At 42.3% G+C, this 24,557-nt stretch overlaps 1 protein-coding gene across 1 annotated transcript; it reads left to right on the forward strand.

Annotated features, from left to right (window-relative positions):
- Positions 1–1,172: 1,172 nt before the first annotated feature.
- Positions 1,173–24,527, forward strand: LOC119648762 (serine protease inhibitor 42Dd-like). The gene is made up of 4 exons (XM_038050591.1): positions 1,173–2,191; positions 14,205–14,349; positions 24,027–24,201; positions 24,262–24,527. Exons 1-3 carry the CDS (start codon positions 1,331–1,333, stop codon positions 24,176–24,178), a joined length of 1,158 nt encoding a protein of 385 aa, XP_037906519.1. The 5' UTR covers positions 1,173–1,330; the 3' UTR covers positions 24,179–24,201; positions 24,262–24,527.
- Positions 24,528–24,557: the final 30 nt, after the last annotated feature.

Below are 24,557 nucleotides of genomic sequence, written 5' to 3' on the forward strand. Positions count from 1 at the left end.
ACCTGTGGACCCCCAGACATGCAGTAAGTGATATCCTCCTACGTTGAGATTTAGGGGGAGTCCCCATACATGTAAAATGGGGGTGTAAAATTTTTTTTCACCAAATGCAGTTATCTGGGATATCAAATAAAAGGTCTCGATTAGTACTTTTCGAAGCTGGTCTTGGTTTTGAGATTTGTTAAAAGGGCGGGAAGTGGGAGGGGTGCAAAGTGATGAATTCTTTAACGGACCCATTCTCAGAAACCAATCAACCGAAAAATCTGAATCATGAAGCTGCCTCTATACGGTGCCCAGGCCTCAAAATACTCTTCATATCGATATCTGTTTAAATTAAGTTAATTTAATTTAATATTACCATATTTTTGGGAAAATTGAGTAAAACCCCCCTTAAGTTTATGTCAGAGTTATAAAAGTTATCTCCAAGTTTGATCAAAATCATACTATTAGTAACAAAATTACAGTAGCTCAAAGTTGTCTTTACCGTGTAAACTTACAACCCGAAGTACTAAATCTGATATGCTAAATACATATTCTACGCTACGCTACGTACAAATGGGGTAGTTTTACACTCAAATATACTCACAGAAGAAGCAAACAAAACCTTTCATACCTGAAGCACCCAACTTTCGGTTTCCCGACTTGTTTTATTTGCTCCATTAAAGGTTGATTTAGCCTGAGAGCGTCAAATTTCAGCATGATTCCGCTTCTTCCGGCCTAAGGATTTCTACGCGCGGTTTCTAGCTTCACTGCTAAGTGAGCGATCGCGACCGGTTTCCTTTCGCGTTGCTCGAGCTCAGTCCGACTGCTCTTTTCTATTCCTTTACTTGGCCCTCTGCATTTTCTTCCATATCAGTTTTGCACTTCTTACACTTTTTTACTCACTTCTTGCGTATTTATCTTGGCTTTTTTCAGATTAAAAGATGACACTTCGATTCGTAGATGATGTTCACTCCACGAATCATGAACCAACTTGAGACAGCTCTGCAGTTCATATCCAATTACCCTACTTAATTAATCCTCGGTTAATTCCGTAAAATTAGTTTATGGTCAGCAGAATACCAGATCCTAACAAGTCGACGTACTTTGGAGTCAAAAGCCCGCTAGCTTTCAGTCAGTTTTCGCAGCAAAATCAAAAGCCAAAATAAACCACAGGAGTCAATGCGCGGCATCTTAGGAACATAGCGTTTTACGTCAAATACTTAAAGTTTCTGGAGAAATTTCATTTATTTTATTTCCATAATCTATTATTAGAGTTTGGGTTTCTAATCGAATATTTTTTTATAAATTTTTAGTGTAAGTTTCATTTCGACATCCTTACACCTTTTCGAGTATGGGTACCGAGAACAATCCGAATGAGTTGAACAAGAATTGCCTGGCCTTTGGTATTCAACTGTTCCAGGCAATACAGGGAATTGCAGGAAGCACGAATATTATTATATCACCTGTATCCATCCATTTGGGTTTGGGATTGATTTACATAGGAGCCGCAGGAAAAACTGCCGAAGAAATAAAGGATGTTGCACGATTATTTGAAGACAAAAAAGAAACTGCAAACGCATTCCTTCACATAATGTGCAAATATTGGAACAGCGAAAATATTCACATCGCCAATAAATTATATGTGCAAGAGGGTAATACACTCAAGTCTGAAGTACAAAGAATAGCACAGCATTCCTTTAAGTGCGGTATTGAGAACCTTGACTTTGGTGAACCGGAAAACGCGGCCAAAGCTTGCAACAAGTGGGTGGCAGACAAGACAAACCAAAAGGTCAAAGAAGTACTTACTCCTAATGCAATTGATCCTTTGACGAAGGCAGTGTTAATAAATGTTGTGTACTTCAAATGCGACTGGAAATATCCTTTTAAGCGCACTCCGCAGAAAGCCGATTTTTGGATAAACGAGACAGAGTCAGTAAAAGTTGAAATGATGATTGACAATGCAGACGAATTCCACTACGGTGATTTCCCAGAGCTGGATTGCACCGCTGTTGAGCTTCCATTTACTAATGAAAATTTCGCCATGTTCTTCTTGTTACCCAAGAAAAAGAATGGAATTGAAACGTTAGAATCGAATTGGGATAAGTTTGATCTAGTTGGTTGCCGCAAGCGTATGGAGAAGGCTCGTGTCGCTGTGAACTTGCCGAAATTTAGAGTCGATTTTTCCCAGAAGCTAAATGAGCCGCTAATTAAGGTATGTATCGACGCAATTTTGTTTCCGATTCATACTCAGAAAGAAATGCACAATCAGTTTGTGGTCGCAGTGTAATATATTCAAGGTTACAGTGCAATTCACATTACGACCTTCTGCTTCAGAAAGTACCGGGTTCGGTATGAAGAAGTGAAGGTGGATAGTTGAAAGCCAAGTTTTCGGAATCGGTATTGTTCTGCTTGTAACTTCCTTGTTAGCTGCCAACGTCATCGGTACTCCCCCAAACGAGGTAAAATATTACATGAAATTGATATCTTCTTTCCGCCTAACCCGTAGCTGTTGCCAGGATAATATATAGTACCAATTTCGGGAAAAAGTGATGTAGCTAGTAAAATCTATTAAAAATCTATAGACAACATTTTCTCACTCATTTCGTTATAAGTTTTTGGTGAAATACTTCAACGAGAGCCTCTAGTTTTCGAAGAAATTTTTAAGAAATCGCGTTACGCTATTATTAACTTTATTTGGTCAGGTATCGAAATGGGATGTATTTTGAAGCCTAGATTTTTTATAGATGCACCATTGTGATTTTTCGGTTGGATAGGTTCTGTGAACGAACACCTGTTGCACTTTTCGGGGCATACATTTTCAAGTCTCAATCCCCTATAGTGCACCCAATAATTAAGTCCCCATGTTCTCACCTCGTGACAGGGTGTGACAGGCAGACAGACGGGCAGATACTGAATGCTAATAAGATTTTGTGTTACAGAAAACCTTAAAAAGCTAGTAGCGATTTTGGAACGCGTCTTTGAAAGTACTTTTAGAATAGCTCCCCATTATACTTCTTGATTTTAAAAAATCGTTTAACCAACTACGACAAAAACCCATTCGCACAGATGATGGTTTCTTACCATCGCATAATCTTGAGTGGCTTGTACAAAAATGAAATGACCGCTCTACACAGTACGGTTTCCGTCCAAATCGACGATCCACCCCAATGAACTCAGCCTTCTATCAATGATAATTATATGCCCAGAACTGATAGATTTAAGTATCTAAGTAGAAATAGTGGACTTTCCTTCTCTAGGATTTGTCCCTTTCAACAGCAGAATCCGTTGGCCGACATCGACATTTCTATCGGTCTTTGGCTTCGTAGAGATGAATTTGTGAATGGTTTTGGACAGGTATATATCAGCCGCACACCGTTTTGATGCTACAAATTCCTAAGATTCCTAAGAGAGGGCAGGGTCCAGTCGGTTCAGATCGTCAGAGTCAGCCCATTCAATTCGCAAAGGAAAGAAGGCTTTCCATCATGGTACTGGAAATCTCACTGAGATCTCCAATGAGTGGTTTACCTACCGTGGCCTGACTCTATCTAGAACTGGGCAATTTCAAAAGAAGTTTCTGTGAGCTTCTTCCTCTTCTGATCAGCTTGGAAAATGAGGATAATAAGGTATGCCGAATCCGGCATCAAAGTCCTTTGTAGAGCAGTGCTCCTTGCAGACGGTCGTATTCTTTTATGTATTTGCACGCGTCAGGCAAATGAACTTTTGTGATAAGGTGTCATTATAAGCGCGTCAAATCCTCCTTACTTGGTGCAGGTGTTTAGCCTACGCCACGTGAAGCGGCTGCTAAATAATGTGATTAGATTGCATGCTTACTAGTCTAGCGGCACACAAACTATGCCCACCGATGCCAAGAACGCAACCCCGCTTCAATGTCCGACAAATAGAGGAGGGGACAGATTGCAGTGTCTCGGCAGTACCTTCTGCTCTTCAACAGATTACGGCGGCGATAAATGGCCAGGCAAATTAGGTAACAAGCTCTACGCAGCGCTTCTCTCGACACTAAACATCGCGGAAACAATTTCAGGCATGCAAATTGTCTCACCTTTAGAAGAAACACGCTTAGCGTAGCTAGTTCAGCAACTGTGAAGCCAATTTGCCGAGCTGCGATTGGAGATACACGGTGTTAACAGCAGATTCATTACGTGAATTCATCCAGATGGAAAAACGTTCACCCCCAAGGTATAAGTTGGTACCATTGAAGATTTAATTGCGAAGCCATCGAATGCACGAAACCATGTACTTTCTTTCGAGAATGCGAATGGCCCCATTCCATCCCATTCACGATGCTTGTGTCCGATTGAAATGAGAAAGTATGGTTGCATATACACCCAGGCGTCGATATAAGCATTTACAAGTGCTCCAAAAACCAAGGACAATATAAACAAGTCGGGAAACCGGAAGCTAGACGCTTCAGGTAAGAAAGGTTTTGTGTATTTCTTTTATAAAGAGATTTGGGTGTGCATTTGTCCCATTAGCATGTAGCACGTAAAATATGCATATATTATGTGAAAATAGCCACTTTCAAGTGATATTGACATTCATAGTCTTGAATTTGCAGAGGAGCGAGAGATTTGACCTAGTATAACTTTGTTGGTAATAGTACGATTTTCCCCAAATTTGGCAGGATTATGATCTATACTGTAGTCTACATTGCTGCAAAATTTTCCAGTCAATTACTAAAAGTTATAGCAATATACTATTACTAACTTTATTTGCACAGGTATCGCTATGGAGGGTATTTCGGAGCCTAGGCACCATATAGTGGCAGCCCCCTGATTTTTTCCAGATTTTTCGGCTGGGTAATTCCTGAGAATGGGTTCGTTAAAAAAATGACCACTTTCAACCCCCCGCACTCCCCACGTTTTCAACAAAAGTCAAAACTAAGACCGGCTTCGAAAAGTATTAACCGAGACCTTTAATTTGATACCCCACATGACTATATTTGATGAAAAACAAATTTACACCCCCCTTTTGCATGTATGGGGATCCCCCCTTAAATTCATCGCAAAAGGATGTAGCTCACTATATGCGTGAGCGTTCACAGTTCCCACCTTTCTACCAAATTTGGTGTCAATCGCTATAACCGTCTCCGAGAAAAATGCGTGTGACGGACAGACAGACAGACAGACAGACAGACGGACGGACAGACAGACAGACAGTAAACCGATTTTAATAAGGTTTTGTTTTACAAATAAAATCTTAAAAAGGACATTCCAAGGCAACCAGGCAAAGGCACAGCATCAGAAACCGCAAACCTCGCACCGATCATGTGGCCAAGAAATACCAGCAGTGCCGTCAATATCTGATCAGCCGGTTCAACAAAGCACATTGCAAAATGAATCTATAAACAATGTTACTATCTTGAATTTGTTGGACAATGTTTCCAGTGCGCCTCCGCAAACAAGCTAGATTTGCTGATTGTTACCAGGCGGAACTTTAGTGACTTCGTACACCACGAACGATTCAATAACAACAACGCCACAAACCCTCAGCTCTCATTAAGATCCGCTCAGCTGGATCATCGTTACTTCCTTCCTCTTAATCACTGGTAAGGTATTTTATATATATGTATATTATTTCCTTCCAGACACTTGCCGGAAATAAGAACTCGTTTAATTACCTGTATTTTCTTCCGAAGTGATTTACTTCCTTAAAGGGTGATTTACTTCCTTATAGGGTGAAGTAGTGCAGTCAATCCGTAGAATAGGCAGTCTACTGATAGCTCTTATACTGTGAATACCACAATGAGAAGCAGGCCCGATGTCCCATTTAAAAAAACACTTTAAATTTATATACTGGGCTTTTTATTAAATTTCTGTTGGCCAATATTAACTTCACCTGGTAAGTCTCAAATTACGCTTAGGGTTCAGACCATACCTCAGCCAACGACAAGCTTCCCGTACACTGACGAATACTGGGAAACCATATGTTCTGTATGCATCCGAAAAAATTCCGGGACGGTTTTTGATCGTCGCCACTCTTCCACTGGTTGGAAACTTCTTCGTGAAGTTCGGCTTTTCACCAGATGAGTGCGTCCATGAGCTTTCCGACTTTTGAGAAAGAATGAGCCCTTACGGCAGTTCTTGTATGTATTTGTGCCTGTTGCAGATACAGAAGACCCCTCTAATCAGCTTTCTAATGCGGGGAGGATCTTGGCAATGTCCTCTTGCCGTATTCAATAGGACACGAGACTTTGAAAGCGGTTTCGAAAGCCTTTTCCACAGCACTGATCTTCAACTTCAGTTCGTCCGTCGTCAATCATATCGGTTTGCACACCGGAAAGTTGGTTCTTAACGCCTTCACCAAATTTCCTCTAGTCGATCCTTTTAAGGCCCCTGAAATGTTTGGTGAGCTCTGCAGCTAGATCTAGACTGGAAATTACCCAACTGTGATCTGAGAAGGATCTCTGGTCAGATAATCTCCAGTTTTCCACCCTAAAAATCCTATTGTCCGTTAGTAGGAACATGTTAAGACCTCCTCCCGACCGTCGCAGTTCTCCGTCCTGGGGGAAATGGAAGGTTCGTATACTGACCTTGTTATATACCGATAGATTTGACCACCTCTTTCATTGACTTGCGAGTGAACCCAAAACGTAGAACTTGCACTGACGTCGCAGCCTATCAGCAGATTAGCGTTCTTTGGTGCAATGGGGGATGTCAACGGTTGTAATTTTTCTAGTGGAGCTGCTCGGTTATGAGCCATGTAAGAGAATATACATGTTCTTCGCTCCTGCTTGCTCCAATTTGGTGGCAGATAGATCGCTAGAACTCTAGTCTGAACGATGAAAAACGTGCATGCTCTTCCTGGCGGGGATACATACCCTAGGTCTGTCCCGATAAGTGTCTCTTGAGTTGTGACATGGTTCGGCCTTGTCCGATTCAGGGCTCCTGTATTAGTACGACGGCGATGTCTTGCTCTAGGGGGAAGACCAGCAGACTAACTTGCGTGCACTTCGGGTGCTGCAGATTTATTTGCACTATTCTCACCTTGACTTGCTTTCGTAAGGGGTTCGTCAGTCCGCATGGTGCTGTTGATCTGCATCTCCTCCAACAGCACATCACCAGCGTCAACTGAATCCTGGTCGCCGTCCGATCTCACGGACCGGAAAATTTTCATCTTTTGATTTCCTAACTCCGAACAGCATTTCATACTTCACCGTGCCAGTCCACAGAACAGGAAATATTGACTATTCACTTGCAGTTTTTCCTTTTTGATAAGAACCAAGTCAGCCATGCGGATCCTGGGACTTTGAAGGTGAATCGTCACCAACCAGGTGCGAACGACTAGTCTCGTCCTCCCGTCGTATTAGATGACCTTGAGCGGATTTTAGCGACGCACGAATCAAGACGATGAATCCTCCCCTGTTTCCCTTTGCCGTCCAGAACATTTTGGGCGAACATCTCCGATAATCTGGCCTCAATCCTGGTCCACGTCAGACGTAAATTTGGCGCTAGCGAAATTACCATCTGCCAGCCCCACACGTTATTTACTGTATAAAACTATCGCTGTTTCAATCCGTTTTTGAGTTCCTCAAACAACGACCAACAAAGCAACCCAAGCTGTCGATAGTCACTTCATCTGCACTGTACTTATGCGGAAAGCAATTTTATGGCGCAGTTTACCCAATTGAGTCACAGACCATGCTAACTAATGCTCTGGAAACTCTTTCCGGGAGAATATTTACTGCGACATTTCGACCCAGAAAAAGAAATGTTTAAATAGTACAGTATTACTCCCCCACGAAGACTTGCCATATAGAGGAGAAAGAAAAGAAATAGGCTTTATACGAGTATGAGCTATCCAAACGATCCAGTTGAGGCTTCCTGAAGATGACATTACAATGGTGATAGTTGATCTTAATACCAAGATGGACTACGATGAGGAAACGCGGTTTCGAGGACTTTGTATCATTTTGCAGCTCCGGCAGTTTCGTCATCGGCGGCAAATTGTTCTAGCATGGAGCCTGACATAACATCAACTAACTGGCAATGTGTTAGATGTGTCAGTTCGCAGTGTTAAAATCCTTCCACGTAGTTTCCGGTACCGAACCCGGTATCACCCTTTGGTAAAGCAGCGGTCAGTGCTACATCCAAACTATAGAAATTCAGGCATCTGAACGACAACATCAAATTGAGGTTATTCCTGTTGAAAGTCGAAACCTGTCTCTAACCTGGCACAATCTCGAATGTAAAACTACCTCGCTGTGCAAACCAGGTACTGGTCCCTGTTGATTAAAAAGCGGAAAGGGCTTCATTGCTGGCTATACCATGTAGTTGAATTCACTATTTCAGAGTGGGTAATGAGTGAATCGCCTTAGAAATACTTGACGCATAGCAGTTCTTCAAAAGACCTGTTTTGATGCATCTAGAATGCCTGGGTTTGTCCTTTACACTTCCTCCCAATTCAATTTAACAATATTGTCGAATTCTATTCTATTGTCTGGCCCTCCTTACATAATTGATTCGCAGCGATTCGATCCAATTCATTCAGTGTCATCCCCCGCCCGTAACTAATTCCCGACCCTTCTCTTTTCCCATATCGCATCGACATGTAGTTATTATATGCTTCAGCTTATTAAGTGTTTTTGGGGCAAGGCCGCTGTCGATAGCTTAGACCAAATATAATAATGCAGTGTATCGAAATACTCCAGAAAACTGTAGTTTGGTTCGTTTGACTTTCCGCTCGTTGGTTTGAACAATGCCAGTGGCTTTTTCATGCCCATAGACTTACACGATAGTGTCATATGCAATCAGATTAACATGGTAATGTGTTTGTCAAAATTAATAATAATAATCGTTGGCGCAACAATCCAATTGGATCAGGGCCTTGAAGTGTGTTAGAACACTTCAGTCAAGATCGCAACGGTACACTACAGGATTACAGAAACTTGTAGGAGGCAATGTGGTCAGCGTTTGCGTTCGCCCGCGATTATTACCCTGATTTGACTCAGGTATCCACTCACAGCTGAGTCGACTGGTTTTCGACGTGAAATCACGATCACTGCCACCACGTGAGATTTGAACCGCGACCTTCTGTGCGACAGCCTTGTGCTCTAACCACTCAGCTATCCGAACACGGATAGATTGTCTAAATTAAGGAAAAAAATATTTTATTAGATGATAGGCTAGGGTGACCATAGGTCCTGATAATTATCAGCAAATGCACAGGAATAACGAACACTAGGAAAACTATTAGCTATCTTTATTAAGAAAGTTAATACTCCATACATTAAAGGGGATGAAAATGCAACTAGCCCTAACAGTGAAATAATTAGGATAGTAGATACATACCAAGCTGTCGTGACAACACTGCAATACACTACAATATCTGGGGTCCTGATGTCTTAAGAGTGTAATATGGAAACAGGGTGGTTTCCTTCATAGGGGTTTTTGAGGGAACAAATAACTTAAATGGCTTAATATACAATGTGCTGCACTCCTCCCTCAGATAGACTACCGGTTAGGAAAATTCCTGTTCTTATCTTGCGCCAGGCCTATTCATTGTAGGAGCACACAGTCCGTGGTTCAGGAAGCATCAGCCACCCTGTCGTCTCTACTTTCCATCTCCCTCTTTTGCCATAAGTGTAAGTAGCGGCCATGGCACTCCCACCTTCCCGCAAGCATCATCCACCATATCTTGGCTATAAATGCAATCGAACTATGTGCAGCTCAACCCTGTGTACTCTTAACAGCTAGGTTAGGTTATAGTTTACGCCACCGTCCTTTGAATTGAACCACGAAAGCAACCAGGATTCCTAATTTACTTTCGTTGGGTTGCTGCCATGCTCATAGTGCGTCTTCACTAGCGAAGACTTTTTTATGTCCTTCTTCTTTTCTCCTCTCTGCTGCATCCGCACTAGCCACTTCCGGTACATCTCTTTACTGAGAGCACCAACTCATACACCGGAGCCGTAAGGAAGAACGGACTGAACCGCATTCATCAATAAACGACGGCTATTTTCAGGTATGAAGGGTTTTGTTTGTTTCTTCTGTGAGTATATTTAACTGCAGAGCAATCCCGTTTCTACGTAGCCCGTTATGTGTATGCATTTAGCATGTCAGACTACTCATTTTAGTATAATACTGATATTTAGTTAGTGCAACTAAACGGTAAAATCAACTTTGAGCTACTGTAACTTTGTAAGTAATAGTATGAGTTTGATTAAACTTGGGGATAATGCTACATACTAGAGTCTATATTACTACAAATTTTTAAACCCCTAGGATAAACTTAAGGGGGCTTTTACCCAATTTCCCTAAAAATATGAATATATAATTTTATTAACTTAATTTGAGCAGATATTGATATGGAGAGTATTTTCAGCCCTGGACACCATATAGAGGCAGATTTTTTTCAGAGTTTTCGGTTAGATAGCTTCTGAGAATGGGCCTGTTAAAGAAATCATCACTTTCGACCCCTTCTACTCCCCCAATTTTCATTTACAGTTTCCACCTCCTCATCAAATTTCGTGTCAATCGGTATAGTCGTTTCTGAGAATAGTGCGTGTGACAGACAGACATACAGACGGACAGCCAGACATTGAACCGATTTTAATTAGGTTTTGCTTTGCAAACATAACCTTAAAAAGATCTCCGACATTGACTATCCGCCTGCAAATTGCAAGCATTCTGCAGGCCTGTCTGCGGTGTTCTCAATCTGCTCCAGGAGCTTTCTCATCATCATCATCAACGGCGCAACAACCGGTATCCGGTCTAGGCCTGCCTTAATAAAGAACTCCAGACATCCCCGTTTTGCGCCGAGATCCACCAATTCGATATCCTTAAAAGCTGTCTGGCGTCCTGGCCTACGCCATCGCTCCATCTTAGGCAGGGTCTGCCTCGTCTTCTTTTTCTACCATAGATATTGCCCTTATAAACTTTCCGGGTGGGATCATCCTCATCCATACCGATTAAGTGACCCGCCCACCATAACTTATTGAGCCGGATTTTATCCACAACCGGACGATCATGGTATCGCTCATAGATGTCGTCATTGTGTAGGCTACGGAATCGTCCATCCTCATATAGGGGGCCAACAATTCTTTGGAGGATTCTTCTCTCGAACGCCGCCAATAGTTCGCAATTTTTCTTGCTAAGAACTCAAGTTTCCGAGGAATACATGAGGACTGGCAAGATCATAGTCTTGTACAGGAGGAGGAGAAGCTTTCTGGTGTCTACAATGATGTCGAATTATTTTATCATCGGTTTCAATAAGACCACCCATCGAAATATGTAGGACTGTAGGAACACTCGCTTTTCTCATGCAAACCACTCCGGTTTTCTCCAAAGCTAATTTCCACATCACTATTCCCAATGTACGCTGAGCTTGGTCGACCGTGCATGTGAACGACCAACCCCACGTATCCGACGAGATACGCTTCATCAGACACCTCGAGTTATAACAAGCTATCGTATAAAGGGATCCGGAGTTCCAAACCAAGAATAGATCCCTGAGCCGCCTCGATATGAGGACACAATCCTTTAGATTAATCTCAGAATATGCGTAAATGGTAGCGCAAAATATATAAACAATTTTCTTGTACCTAGGGCATATCATGGCACCTCCTAGAAATGAAAGCGTTTCTTACTTCTAGCGTCACAAGGAGTGCCACTAATCGCTCCACTCTAAAATACACTGCTTTGATGAAATGTCTTGCATAGCACATGTGGCATTAGTCAATGTCTGCTTGATGGGTTTCTCAAGCAATTTCCCTGCTATGTCTAGCATACTGAGAGGACGATTCGGCTCGTATTTGCCTTTACTTATCAGCACGAGCAATCTTGCAACGGGAGGGAAAACATCCGCTGTCAAAAATGCTTCGGGCTTCTAATTGAATACAAATTTCAACACTTCGCTGGGAATACCATCTGGTCCCTTTCTTTTTTTTCATTCATAGATAAGACCGCCTTTCCCGGTTCCTTTGCAGTGGGGAGCGGGCATTCCTAACTACTTCCCCTCCCATCGATCGGGTAGGTAAAACAAATTACATGCTCGACTTGTTCCATCTTCACCGCTTCGATTTTTTGGTAATCAACTTATACCCAATACCACACGTGTCATTATTAATGTCACTGACTAGTTCCTGTCAACAATGAACCTTTTGCCTAATGACTTCATGACGGAGTTCCTTTTCACTCACTTCTATTCTATTAATCAAAGAGTAATCTCGTTTTGGACTTTCGCACGATGATATTCCACTTGGTTGGTATTAAGTGGACATCAGAACATTGGGAGGAGCTGCTTTTAACTTCGCAGGAAGTATACTGGTCTTCAGCGGCGGTTCCCTCCATCATTGTACCGCTGACACTAAGGACTCTGTAGCAAAGGTTACGTCAGAGATAGTGCGTTTTCAATCAGGGCATAGGGCTACAGATATTTAGGACAATAAGTTCCATACTGGTGGCCATCTCGAAAGTTAAGTTGTATTGAAAAGCTGGTTGGGCTACGCCACATTCGAGGATCCTCGCGTTAAGTCTCCTCCAACTGGAACTATTTCTTTCATGTTTCGAATCTCGTCCCTAAGGCTCCGAGCAAACAGATTTCTTCAGTCTACGCTGACAAAAGGCACTCCAGCACCTTCACCAAACAAAGCCATTCCTTTGGAAATAGCCCTGCCTGAGCTCCTATCTCGGCACTGGTCGCTGAAGAGCAACAAGGCAGTTCTTCTTTATTGCACCATCTGCCTTATTAAATTGTGAGTTGCCTTCCTTCGCATGTTCACTTGCAGGATGTAGATAGTAATACTTTGCTTTTGACATTTTGTAACTTTTCATTAAAGGGTCGTCCCGGAATGGGGAACAAGAGCCACGTCTTCTTTCTATAGTCTACGATCCTTGCAAAGAACGCAAGATTTTTCAGACCAGCAAATCTTTGTTCCATATTCTAATTCATCACACTTGTAACAAAAAGTGCTTCTGCCCTGCCCCTTACAACCAGCGGGTCGAAACTGCCATTCATCTTATTCTGCAGATCATGGACCTGATTTTTATTTTCCAGCAATGAAGAAGTTGGTTCGCGGTAACAACGGTTAATTTGTTTTGGTTCCTTCGGAGTTGACAGATGTAGCTCCTACGTTAAGGTTGCTCATATCCATCCGCCTTTGCCGCCTCCCCTTTGCGCAAGATAGTATAGACGCCTTATTCTGAACGTTACCTACAACGGGGGCGATGAAAATTATACTGCGCACTGCAGTCGTAGACATCCTAAGTCCACCTCCAATTCGGTCGAAGTTAAATACGAGGCAGCTGGCGTTCATTTAAAAAGCCTTTGGTAAACATGTAGCAGCTTTGATGCCCACCGATTCTGTGTTTTCAGAAAGGAAAAGAATATATGTAGTTAAAACGGGTTCGTCTCATTCGGACAGTCTAATAGTCGAGAGGTGATAAAGGTCGAGCCGTAATAAAAATACTATATCGAATGCTATATAAATAAAAACACAGTAAAGACACAAGGACCTCTCAGATCTTCCCTGATGAATAGAAGGAAAAGATTATGATGTGAGGGGAGGAGTAGTCATGAGTATTATTAGAAATGAAGAAACTGATGGAGTGCCACGTTCAGCATTTCGCTCCACGATTATGAGAATTTAACTGACTTTTGACATCATGCCATCCGGACGCATGTACAAACTGACCGATTATCTATCGATTAATTATGAGATTGCCCGAATATACGTACCAGAAGATAGTACAAATGGCCTAAAAGTTCTAATTGTTTTGGAATTACAATTCTCCCATTTACAAAACCTAACTTAATCTGCAGAATATTCAAATTTAAGGCCAGAGGGCGGGGGCTGGTACCCTCTGCACGAATTGATTGGCTTCATTAATTCATACATAAATTGGACCGCTGCGTGTCTGATAACACTTCGAACGTGCCAATGGTGAGCTATTGTTGCGGTTGTTTCTGCTTTGTTCAGCATCCCTTTGTTAAGCCAGGGAGCCAATCAGTGTACCAGAATTTACTAAAGTTTAAACACTATATTGGAGCCTTCCTTTTATAGGATTTCAGGAGTGAGTTCTTAGATGTAGCGTTGTTATTTTGTTTTGCTAAATACAAATCCCAAACCACCCTATTATATGTACATATTTCACTGCATAGGAGCTAGCAAGCAAATGCTTCACTATCCTATCTAAATGCTAGCTTTATATTAAGATTCGAGATAATATATTATTATTATACTGAACATCTTTTGTTGAATATTTCAGATGGGAATAACGACAATCTTTGACAAAACTAATGCTGATTTCTCAGAACTACTGGAAAATACTGAAAATGTCCACATTGATGAAATTATTCACAAAACGTTTATAGATGTTAACACAGCGGGGGTGGAAGCTGGAGCAGTAACAAGTAAGTGCACATGAGAAAATGTCTCTGCAAAATATTACCTCGTTTCCCCACTTTAGGGCAAAAAGTGAACCATCTGCATCTGTTTGTCTAAAGATACCTGTATGGTATTTTTTCGTGATGCTAGTGATGCCTATACTATAACAATAACGGTATTCAGGAAAATTGCCCTACGTCCTAAAAGAACTATTCATTATCAACGGCGCAACAACCGGTATCCGATCTTGGCCTGCCTTAATAAGGAACTCCAAACATCTCGGTCGCGCCGAGGTTCACCAATTCGGTATCTCTAAAAGTTGTCTAGCATCCTGACCTACGCCATCGCTCCATCTCGGGCAGGGCCTACCTCGTCTTTTTTTTTCTACCATAGATATATAGACTTTCCAGGCTGGGCTATCTTCATCCATACGGATTAAGTGACCCGCCCGCTGCAACCTGTTGAGCCGGATTTTATCCACAACCAGACGGTCGTGGTGTCGCTCACAGATTTCGTCGTTATGTAGGCTACGGAATCATCCATCCTCATGTACTGAACTATTGAGCCCCTTAAATGGGTATAAGCTCTTGATCAATGCTTTAACCGACAGGAATTTGGTGATGTTTTCCACTTTTAGGTATTTCAGTCTATCATCTGGTATTAAATATTTTCGCATGTGCCTTAACCAGCACTAGTGGCAGACATTGTTTTAAAATATGTATTGAGCCCACATCACTTTACTCACAGAATCTTCAGAAAGTGTCCAGATCCCTACCTTCGCCGGTTGGTAATTTAGCCTGCAGTAACCTGTGAGTGTTCACATTATGTTCTCAAGGCTCTTTTGGTGAGGTATAATCAATATTGTGGGCGTTCCGGTTGACATTCTCAATTAACTACCCTAGGCCGTTCCATTCTTAGTAAAAGGGCGACAGTTCTGCTTTCTGCTGCCTCACTGTTTTCTAACCTAATATGGCTTGGGGGTGTTTAAAAGTTCTTTCATAACTTCCTCCAGCAGCCGCATCTGTGGGCCCGAGCCAATTAAGCACAACAGCCAAACCAGGAAAGAACGCCATTCTTACATGATTGCGCATTGCTTCAATTGTTTCGTCACACAGCAGGCAAGCCCACACATCATCAAGTGTTCTTATGTTATATACACGTTTTCCGCTTTGTAAGATAGTAAATTGTAAACACGGAAGGGTCTACCGGTAAGTAAATTGGAGGGTTAATTTTCAAGGATTGAATCAGTGTGCTGAAAGACTTCGTTTGAGGAGATCGTAATTACCATTCCTTTAACTGCTGGAAACTCGAGAAACTCTCTCACTCGCTTGCGGTCATTAGAGATTGAATATTGTAAAGTAGAATTAGACCTGGGTAAGTAATAAGTAAAGTTTTTCCCAAAATTTCCAGGAGCCAGAACCCCGTCGTTCCCGATCTATGTTTTGACGTAACCGCGTTCATCGAACTGTACTCCAGGAACTAGTGCGCGAACTTGGCCAGGGCCCAAGTGGAGTAGTTTCTGGACGAGGCTGCCTAAGAGATCACCGAAACAGGGGAAGCCAGTCACATTCAACTTTTAAGATTTTCCCATGCCAGTTTAGAGTTTACCTGAGTCCTAAGTTTCTTGATAAACTCCTGGCCGTTGTTAAGGATAGCAATGATCAGCTCGCCATAATTTCTTTTTTGCGGGTTAGGGTAGTTGAATCAATTTATGTACAGACTGTTGGACACCGGCAATGATATGCTAAACACCTCCCAATCGTTATTTAGGAGCTGGGTAAGGAAATAGTCAGCCGCACCATGCTTCCGATTTAGCCACGTATCTAAGTTGCCAATGAGCTGTGTAGTCCATCTGCCTCTTGTCTCACTTTGCCAAAATAGTTGCCACTCATTGTAGTGTTGCTGTTCTTCACAAGAAACCGTCTTGCCTCTTCTCCCTTGAGTTTGTGTATGGCTTTACACTCCTTCGCAAAAGGGGCAACGGAAATCACTCCTGCAATCACCACCACTTCCGATTCAGAAGCAATGCGGTAAGCAGACAATGCTCGCAAAGCTCCCCATCTCTATACTTACGCAAACCACTTACGATACAACTTCTTACCAAGAGCGTCTAGCCCATATCTCTGTACGGTAGAGCAGAACAAACTAGATTGTACTCATCAGAAGACGTCATCTTAAGGCCGAAACTTTACGGCATCACAAGATTGCCTTTCCTTTTGCTAGCTAGCTAGCTGAAGGAAAAATACTCTTTTTCGAGCAGGCATTGAATACGGCAAGCCGTGATATTATAGGGTCTCAACGCTTTCTTGTTTTTCATAGAGAGGACTGCCTCTTCCAACTATTGGTAGTCCTCGGCACCTTTCCCGCTGTTGTCATCAACCTATACCTAAAGTAAGCAGGGTTTCTGCAGAGCCCCTATTTTTCGGGCTATCAATTTGTAACCGAATCTCCATGGATCCGTTTTCACTTGCCAGCAGCTAGCTTTACTCCTATTGATTGCGTTGCGAAATCTTCTTTTGACTGATCTGTACTTTGCGATTGTGGTACATGCTGCGTTTCGCTTGTTTTAACGTTGCCTCAAGAGCGGAATTTGTGACACTACTTCCAGTGCTCTGCGATTTCCTCCGTCCACTATTCTCAGCAGACCCTCATTATTAGGTTCATAACTGAATTTACGACAGGGTCAACTGCAGGGTGGCCTACTCCAAGACATTCGACAAATCTTTCGGTGTTCACCTTTGCGACGTTCCACCTATTGAATGAACGCCGGGGCACAATGAGAGATGGAGAGGGAATAGAACCCTAAGTTCGCGTATTTCCTGATAAACATTTCCACTTCGGCCTTTGCAAGAACATTCGACTGACTTACATTCGAAGCCATCTTCTCAGTCTCAGCGATTTCTCTAGTGCCTTTTTTCGTAACAACGTCTCCGTCCCGGATGTCGCATAACTTTGTGAATCCCCTTCTTTATTTGGTTGTCGAATCCCGATGTCCTATCAGATATTTCAGTTTTTGCTCCCTCCTTCGCTGGTTGTTACGATAGTCAAGAACGGGTGTATTGTCGAGGACAGAGACCCTAAGCCAATTTTCTGAAGCCTTAGGTATACTTAGGTGATCCCGGAACTCACGGATACCAATACCGGTTCAATGTACACTACCGAAACAGGGTACCAAAGAAGTTGTCTGCTAATACACGTTACACCACCTTGGCAGAGCTATGATCATATCACCTCATCGACGTCGACAAAGAGTTGTCCACAGCTGTGGAGACTCCCAGTGTGTCCTGACGAGTATCGGTCATTAGCAGTTCTCTCTTTACTTTCTCGGAGCTGTTACATATGACGCGGGTATAACGTCAGGTCGGGAGTCAGAGCTACTGGCTAGGACACCTCGCGGACGCCACTGTTCGTATTTTAAATTTAAGGATTTTTAACGACCATTGGACTAATGGCATCTGCATCCGCTCTTTCTGCTGTCATGGACCCGTCAGTGGATCAGGGAAGGATTAAACCGTGCGTCACTACCACACTCGCCAACTTTGCCCTGCAGATCCGTCGTGTTTCATATTAAAATGAAAGTTTATTGTCATGCTATCCCTCAAAATCAGTAATTCGGATACTACCCAGAAAGAATGTCAATCTTCATTCGAATCAAACAGCTCTCTGCTTCGCTGATGCTCGCGAATATTCCGAAGAATGCCATGCATCTGTATTTTAAAATGAAGAGTAGTCAATCCCAGAAGGGCCTTCAGGAATATCATTGGGCATATCCGCCACACCTATCGCGGGTTCCATTGATGAAGACTCCGTTTGGTGTAATAACGGAAAACTGCACACTGTGAAGTTCAACTTCGTGTGGCTGAAATGGCCAGCCACCATGGCATACGAATGTGAATTGTTCCTCCAAGTAGAAAGGAAATCCTTCCGCCCATCAATGCCCTCAAACAAGGTAAAGCCGCTGGACTTGATGGTCTCCCCACAAAGTTATTTATAGATGCATCTGTAGTTCCTGATACTTTCGCTTGTACAGGAATCCTGTGAATCCAAAACCGGAACTGTCACGCTCTATACAGGAGATGCATTCCAGGAAACTTGTACCCATTATCAGAGCGATATATGATCATAGGATGCACCAAGATAAAGTCTTCGAGGTATTTCATGTCCAAAGCGGAGTCCGCCAGGGTTGCATCTTGTCACCGATATTATTTCTTTTTGTTTTCGGTGACATTCTTCGGGTTGTCCTATACAAAGGACGTGGAGGAGTTCAATGGACGATGACATGTTTCCTCAAACATCTCGACCAAGCTGATGCCAACCGAGTATTCTCTCAACGGGTCATAGACGTAGACCAAATGGGTTGGGATTTGAAAAGAGAGGCAAGTAGAATTGGACTGAAGATAAACGGTCACAAAACCAAGGTTCTCCGTCTGGCGGGTTACCGCACTCTCTATATCTGCATAAATAGCCAGAGCATCGAAGACGTTGATTAAGTTATACACCTTGTTTTTTCACGATATGGACATACTTAACATAGTAACGAATCACTATAGCCTACCCCACCCCACCACGACCAGATGGTTTCCGCGGTCCGAGAACATAGTCCATAATATAAAACACGATATTTAACGTGCAGACATATCCACATATTGACATAGAAATACCTGGAGCCTTTTATATCTGGAATGCGGAACCTCCGATTTCGAGAAATACCTTAGCACGAAAACCTTCAAAAACAAGTCGGAATACAGGAAGCTCGCCTTTAAGGAGTAAAGGTTTTGTCTTCATCTTATGTGATAAACTTCTACGCTTATTTTTCCATCCTTATATAGCTACAAATCCAATATATTCATTCATATTTTTCCAAACAGATATAGAAATTATCCTCACCCTAAACAAACAAACTGCCTATTTCCGAATACTGTGCATACACATGCACGTATACAAATTGATCTCAGCCATATTTCCGATTTACACAGTGCACAAAAGCGTACATATGTACATATATAGTAAGTATATTGAATTCTTACTTACTAGCGGCCAAAGGGTAGTATAGCAACCAGGGCGAAACGTGGATTGGTACCCACGATGGAGCATAAAACTTGGGAAATGCCTACTGAACCAACACCAACAGCTCTACTACCAAACTCTATCTCCACCTCCACGTGGTAACCGCTGGGAGCTCTTTCTTAACGAAAAGCTGCAGACGGAGAAGGATGAAAGCGAGTCTCCCGCGCTTAAAAACGCACAAATTGCACCAACTGGTCCTTCAGGTTGCGGGTTGGGTAGGGCTGACAACCCTACATAGAAAACAACTTGTTACGAAGCCACAACAGGAGCCTCAGACTGGATGGATTACATAATGACGAACCCGGCAACGACAACGGAATAACGATTTGCGCATTATCTCACGGAACGTGCGCTCCCTACACAGAGATGAAGCTGATGAGCAGCTAGCCGATACAATGTCCCAATATAGGGTTGATGTAGCAATGTTACAGGAGATGCGTTCGACAGGGACCGGTTTCCAGGAGAAGAGTCGCTACACCATATATTATAGTGGCCATCCAGCAAACCATGTGCACGGAGTAGGTTTCTTAGTCAGCCAAAAAATGAAACCTGCTGTTATCGGCTTTGAAAACATAAGTGAACGGCTATGCACTCTGCGCTTGCAAGGCAAATTTAGAAATATAAACGTCATTAACGTTGACGCCCTTACAGAGGATACTGCAGAGTCGGAGAAGGATACCTTCTACGAGGCAGTAGAACGAACCCTCGAAATCTGTCCCAGATATGATATCAAAATCATACTTGGCGATTTTAACAGCCAAGTAGGGACGGAGCCCATATTCAGGCGATACGTTGACTCCCATAGCTTACACGAAAATACAAATGATAACGGACTGCGGATTATTCAGTTAGAAGAATCGCACGAAATGGTTGTTGGAAGTACCTGGTTTGCACGGAAAGCGGTCCACAAACGTACGTGGGCCTCTCCAGACGGGACCACTTTCAACCAAATTGACTACGCGTTGATCGAACGACGCCACCGCTCAGCCTTGATGAATGTCAGAACATATAGGGGGGGCCAATATAGACTCTGATCACTACCTCGTTGGCATGGCTCCGAGCTCGAATAACAGCACCACCCAGAATCCCCTCTGACAATCAGGTGAGAGTTAACACTGAAGCCATCCACAACACAACCCTCCGCGACACCTATAAGAGCGAAATGGATGCCGCAATGACCACAGTCAACAGAGGACCTGGAGATGAAGCATCAACAAATGATCTTCACAACCACCTGAAGAACGTTATCATGGATACGGCCACAAATATACTTGGCCCCAGCCGCAAAAGGAGTCGGAACGGCTGGTTTGACGATGAATGTAAGCTAGCAACGGAACGGAAGAACGCCGCATACCGAGTATTGTTGCATTCTCAAAGAACGCGGGCACGCGCAGAGACTTATCACGAACTCCGTCGAGCGGAGAAGCGACTTCACAGACGGAAAAAGGAAGCCTGGGAGAAGTCTATGAACTAGAAAAATACAGGGAGCAACCGCACCAGGTGCGGAAGTTTTTCACAACACCAGACAAAGAGGGAAATCTGATTTCCGACAGAATGGGCATATTGGAGCGATGGGTTGAGTACTTTGATGAGCTACTGAACAACCAGAACATCGACGAGTTGGAGGTCCCGCCAACTGAAGACGACGGACAAATACTGCCACCACCAAGTTTAGGAGAAGCAGTTCGTGCAATTCATCGGCTAAAAAATCATAAGTCGCGTGGCCGCGATGGAATTACAGCCGAATTGATTAAATATGGAGGCGACCAGTTAGACCAAGTGGTTCATCAGCTTGTGCTCAAGGTATACAACAGCGAATCAACGCCCGATGATTGGCAACGAAGCATTATCTGTCTCATACATAAAGAGGGAGATATCACGCAGTGCAGCCATTATAGAGGTATCACGTTGGAAGAAGAGGAAAAACCACTCGAGACGTACAAACTGCCTTTATCCAGATCGAGCAGACGACGCGAGATCTTGGGCTGCACATCAATGAGGCAAGACAAAATATATGGTGGCAACGTCAGCACCGAAATCAACCAACCAACAACATCAAACTGCACTGGTCAAACAGGAAGAATAAGGATAAGAGAATACAACTTTGAGACCGTTGACAATTTCCCCTATTTAGGGTCGAAAATCACAACCGATAACAGCTACGATGATGAAATCCACGCACTGTTGTTGTCTGCCAACAGAGTCTATTTCAGCTTACAAAAACTGTTCCGCTCGAAACGTTTCACCACAGGATCAAAGCTTTTACTGTACAAGACAATGATCTTGCCAGTTCTCATGTATTCCTCGGGAACTTGGGTTCTTAGCAAGAAGAATTGTGAACTCTTGGCCGCATTCGAGAGAAGAATCCTCCGAAGAATTTTTGGCCCCCTATATGAGGATGGACGATTTCGTATCCTACATAACGACGAAATCTATGAGTAATACTACGACCATGGTAATGGATAAAATCCGGTTCAATAGGTTACGGGGTCACGGGGTCACTTAATCCGTATGGATGTGGATGATCCCATCCGGAAAGTCTATAAGGGCAATATCTATGGTAGAAAAAGAAGACGAGGCAGACCCTGCCTGGGGTGGGGCGATGGCGTAGACCGGGACGCCAGACAGCTTTTAGGGATATCGAATTGGTGGACCTCGGCGCAAAACCGGGATGTCTGGAGTTCCTTAATAAGTCAGGCCTAGACCGGATACCGGTTGTTGCGCCGTTGATGATGATGATGATATTGAATACTGCTGGTTTAATGTACAAATATCTCTATTTGAATTAGATACTACCCGCAAACTTCATTAGGACGTATATATACCTACATAAACACACAGTATGTCTGGCTAAAGTAATTAATGTTGATATATGAATGACTAAAAAACTAAACAAACGTTGTAGAATGCACGAAATTCGCAAAAATGTCAAAGTTTCCTATTCTATAATTTTGTTAATAATATTTGGATTTGCTTCAAACTTCCCACTGCCATTTTGAGCTTCTAACATTAACTAAAGGGGGGTTTCCGCCTAATTTCTACAATATGCCAATATACTATTAACTTCATTCGTGCAGCTAACGGAACGTCTTTCGTGACAATCGGTCCAGCCATTTCCGAATAAATCAGGTGTGACAGACAGACATTGACTCGATTCTAATAAGGTTTTGCTTCACACAAAACCTTAAAAATGATGAGGCCAAAAATATCCTCAATAACTCGATTGCTTGTGGGACTTCAGATAAGTTTGCTTTCATTCGATGAAAATGTTTTGGTTGCGATTGTTTTTAAGGTTTTGTGTGAAACAAAACCTTATTAGAATCGAGACGGTGTCTGTCTGTCCGTCTGTCCGTCTGTCTGTCTGTCTATCTGTCTGTCTGTCTGTCTGTCTGTCTGTCTGTCTGTCACACCCGATTTATTCGGAAACGGCTAGACCGATTGTCACGAAAATTGGTGAGAGTATGTAATCTGGTGATCCCTTTACATGCAGTAAGTGGCGCCATCTTGTGTTAAGTTTAAAGGGGGGCCCCCCGTACATGTGAATGGAGGGTGCAAATTTTTTTTTCGCAGAATGTAGCCATGTAGGGTATCAAATGAAAGGTCTCAATTAGTACTTTTCGAATCTGGTTCAATATTTGATATTAGATGAAACATAGGGGAGTGAGGGTTCAAAATGTGACCCACAAAAAGTGTAACAGGTCTCGTTCTCAGAACCTATCCAACCGAAAAATCTGAAAAAAATCACAGTGGTGCATCTCTACGAAATCTAGGCCTCAAAATATATCCGGTTCCGATATCTGCACAAATAAAGTTAATAATAGTATATTTCCACATTTTAGAAATTTACCCAGCACCCCCCCTTATGTTCATCTCAGAAGTACAAAATTTGGCATGCCTATAACGAAGAATATAATGCACAGTTTGGTCAAGTTTGAAGAAAATCCAACTATTACTAACAAAGTTATAGGGGGTGAAACTTCACAATTTTTTGTGAATTTCGTGCACTCTTCAACCTGCATGACGTCATCATCACATATCAATTCGTCAATACCACAACGAAATGAGTTCTTATGAATTGGGTCGCAGAGAATTATTTTGTTTTAGTTTTTTAGTTATTTGTCATGTGTGTGTGTATGTAGGTATATAATATATGCGTGCTAATGAACTTTGCGGGTAGTGCCTAATTCAAATAGATATAAGAAGTAAATCGGAAATATGGGTACGTTCAATTTATATACGTGCATATATGTGTACAGTATTCGGTAATAGGTAGTTTGTTTGTTTAGGGTGAGCGTGATATCTATGGCTGCAATATGTACGTATGTCTCGTAATTTGGAAAAATATGAAGGAATATGTTGGATTTGTAGCTATATACGGATAGAAAAATGTGCGTTGAAGTTTCTTCCATAAGATGAACACAAAACCTTTATACCCGAAGCGCGAGCTTCCGGTATTCCGACTTGTTTTTTTATTCATTTTCGACTTTGTTTAAGCCCATTTGAATTTAAAGTTTAGAAGCTGCAACTTTCAACAATCTACTTCGCATACACCAGAGGCAGATTGAAATTACTTTATTCACGTTGTCTATGTCTTCTAGGTGTGTCCATCATCCTCTAATCTTATATTTGTTACTAGTTTCAGACATCGTTGAATTATCTGAACCCGAACATAATTTCATGGCCGACCATCCTTTCTTGTACGCCATATTGTCAAAAACGAACAAGTTGTTCTTCCTGGGAATTATTCGGAATCCTGCGCCTGTGACTTCTTCTACACAGTTATTTTGATTTGGAAGTCACCAAGTCCGTTTGTAAGTGGAATGCATTTTTGTGAGGTTTTTCGATCGTGTTAATGTAGTTTTTAATTCTAGGTGAAGATGATAAGGAATTAGAGCACCCCGGAGACATTTTTTGACAATGGAAATTGATTGTATAGGGGAAGATTTTACTTTTGCTATCAAATGTATAGCAGTCGAAAGAATACAACAGTAACAATAAGGAAAGATTGCAGACTACTTTTTTGATTGAGTTCCTATTTTCATTATTGTTATAAATAAATACTTTTTTCAGGTCCTAATTTTCATGGTTTATGATTGTAAAATACTTCCTCAATTATAACATCTGCTACAAAACCATAGTTCAAAATTCTTTGTTTATAACTAATAGG

This window comes from Hermetia illucens, chromosome 2 (genome assembly GCF_905115235.1).
Source record: "Hermetia illucens chromosome 2, iHerIll2.2.curated.20191125, whole genome shotgun sequence".
NCBI lineage: Eukaryota > Metazoa > Arthropoda > Insecta > Diptera > Stratiomyidae > Hermetia > Hermetia illucens.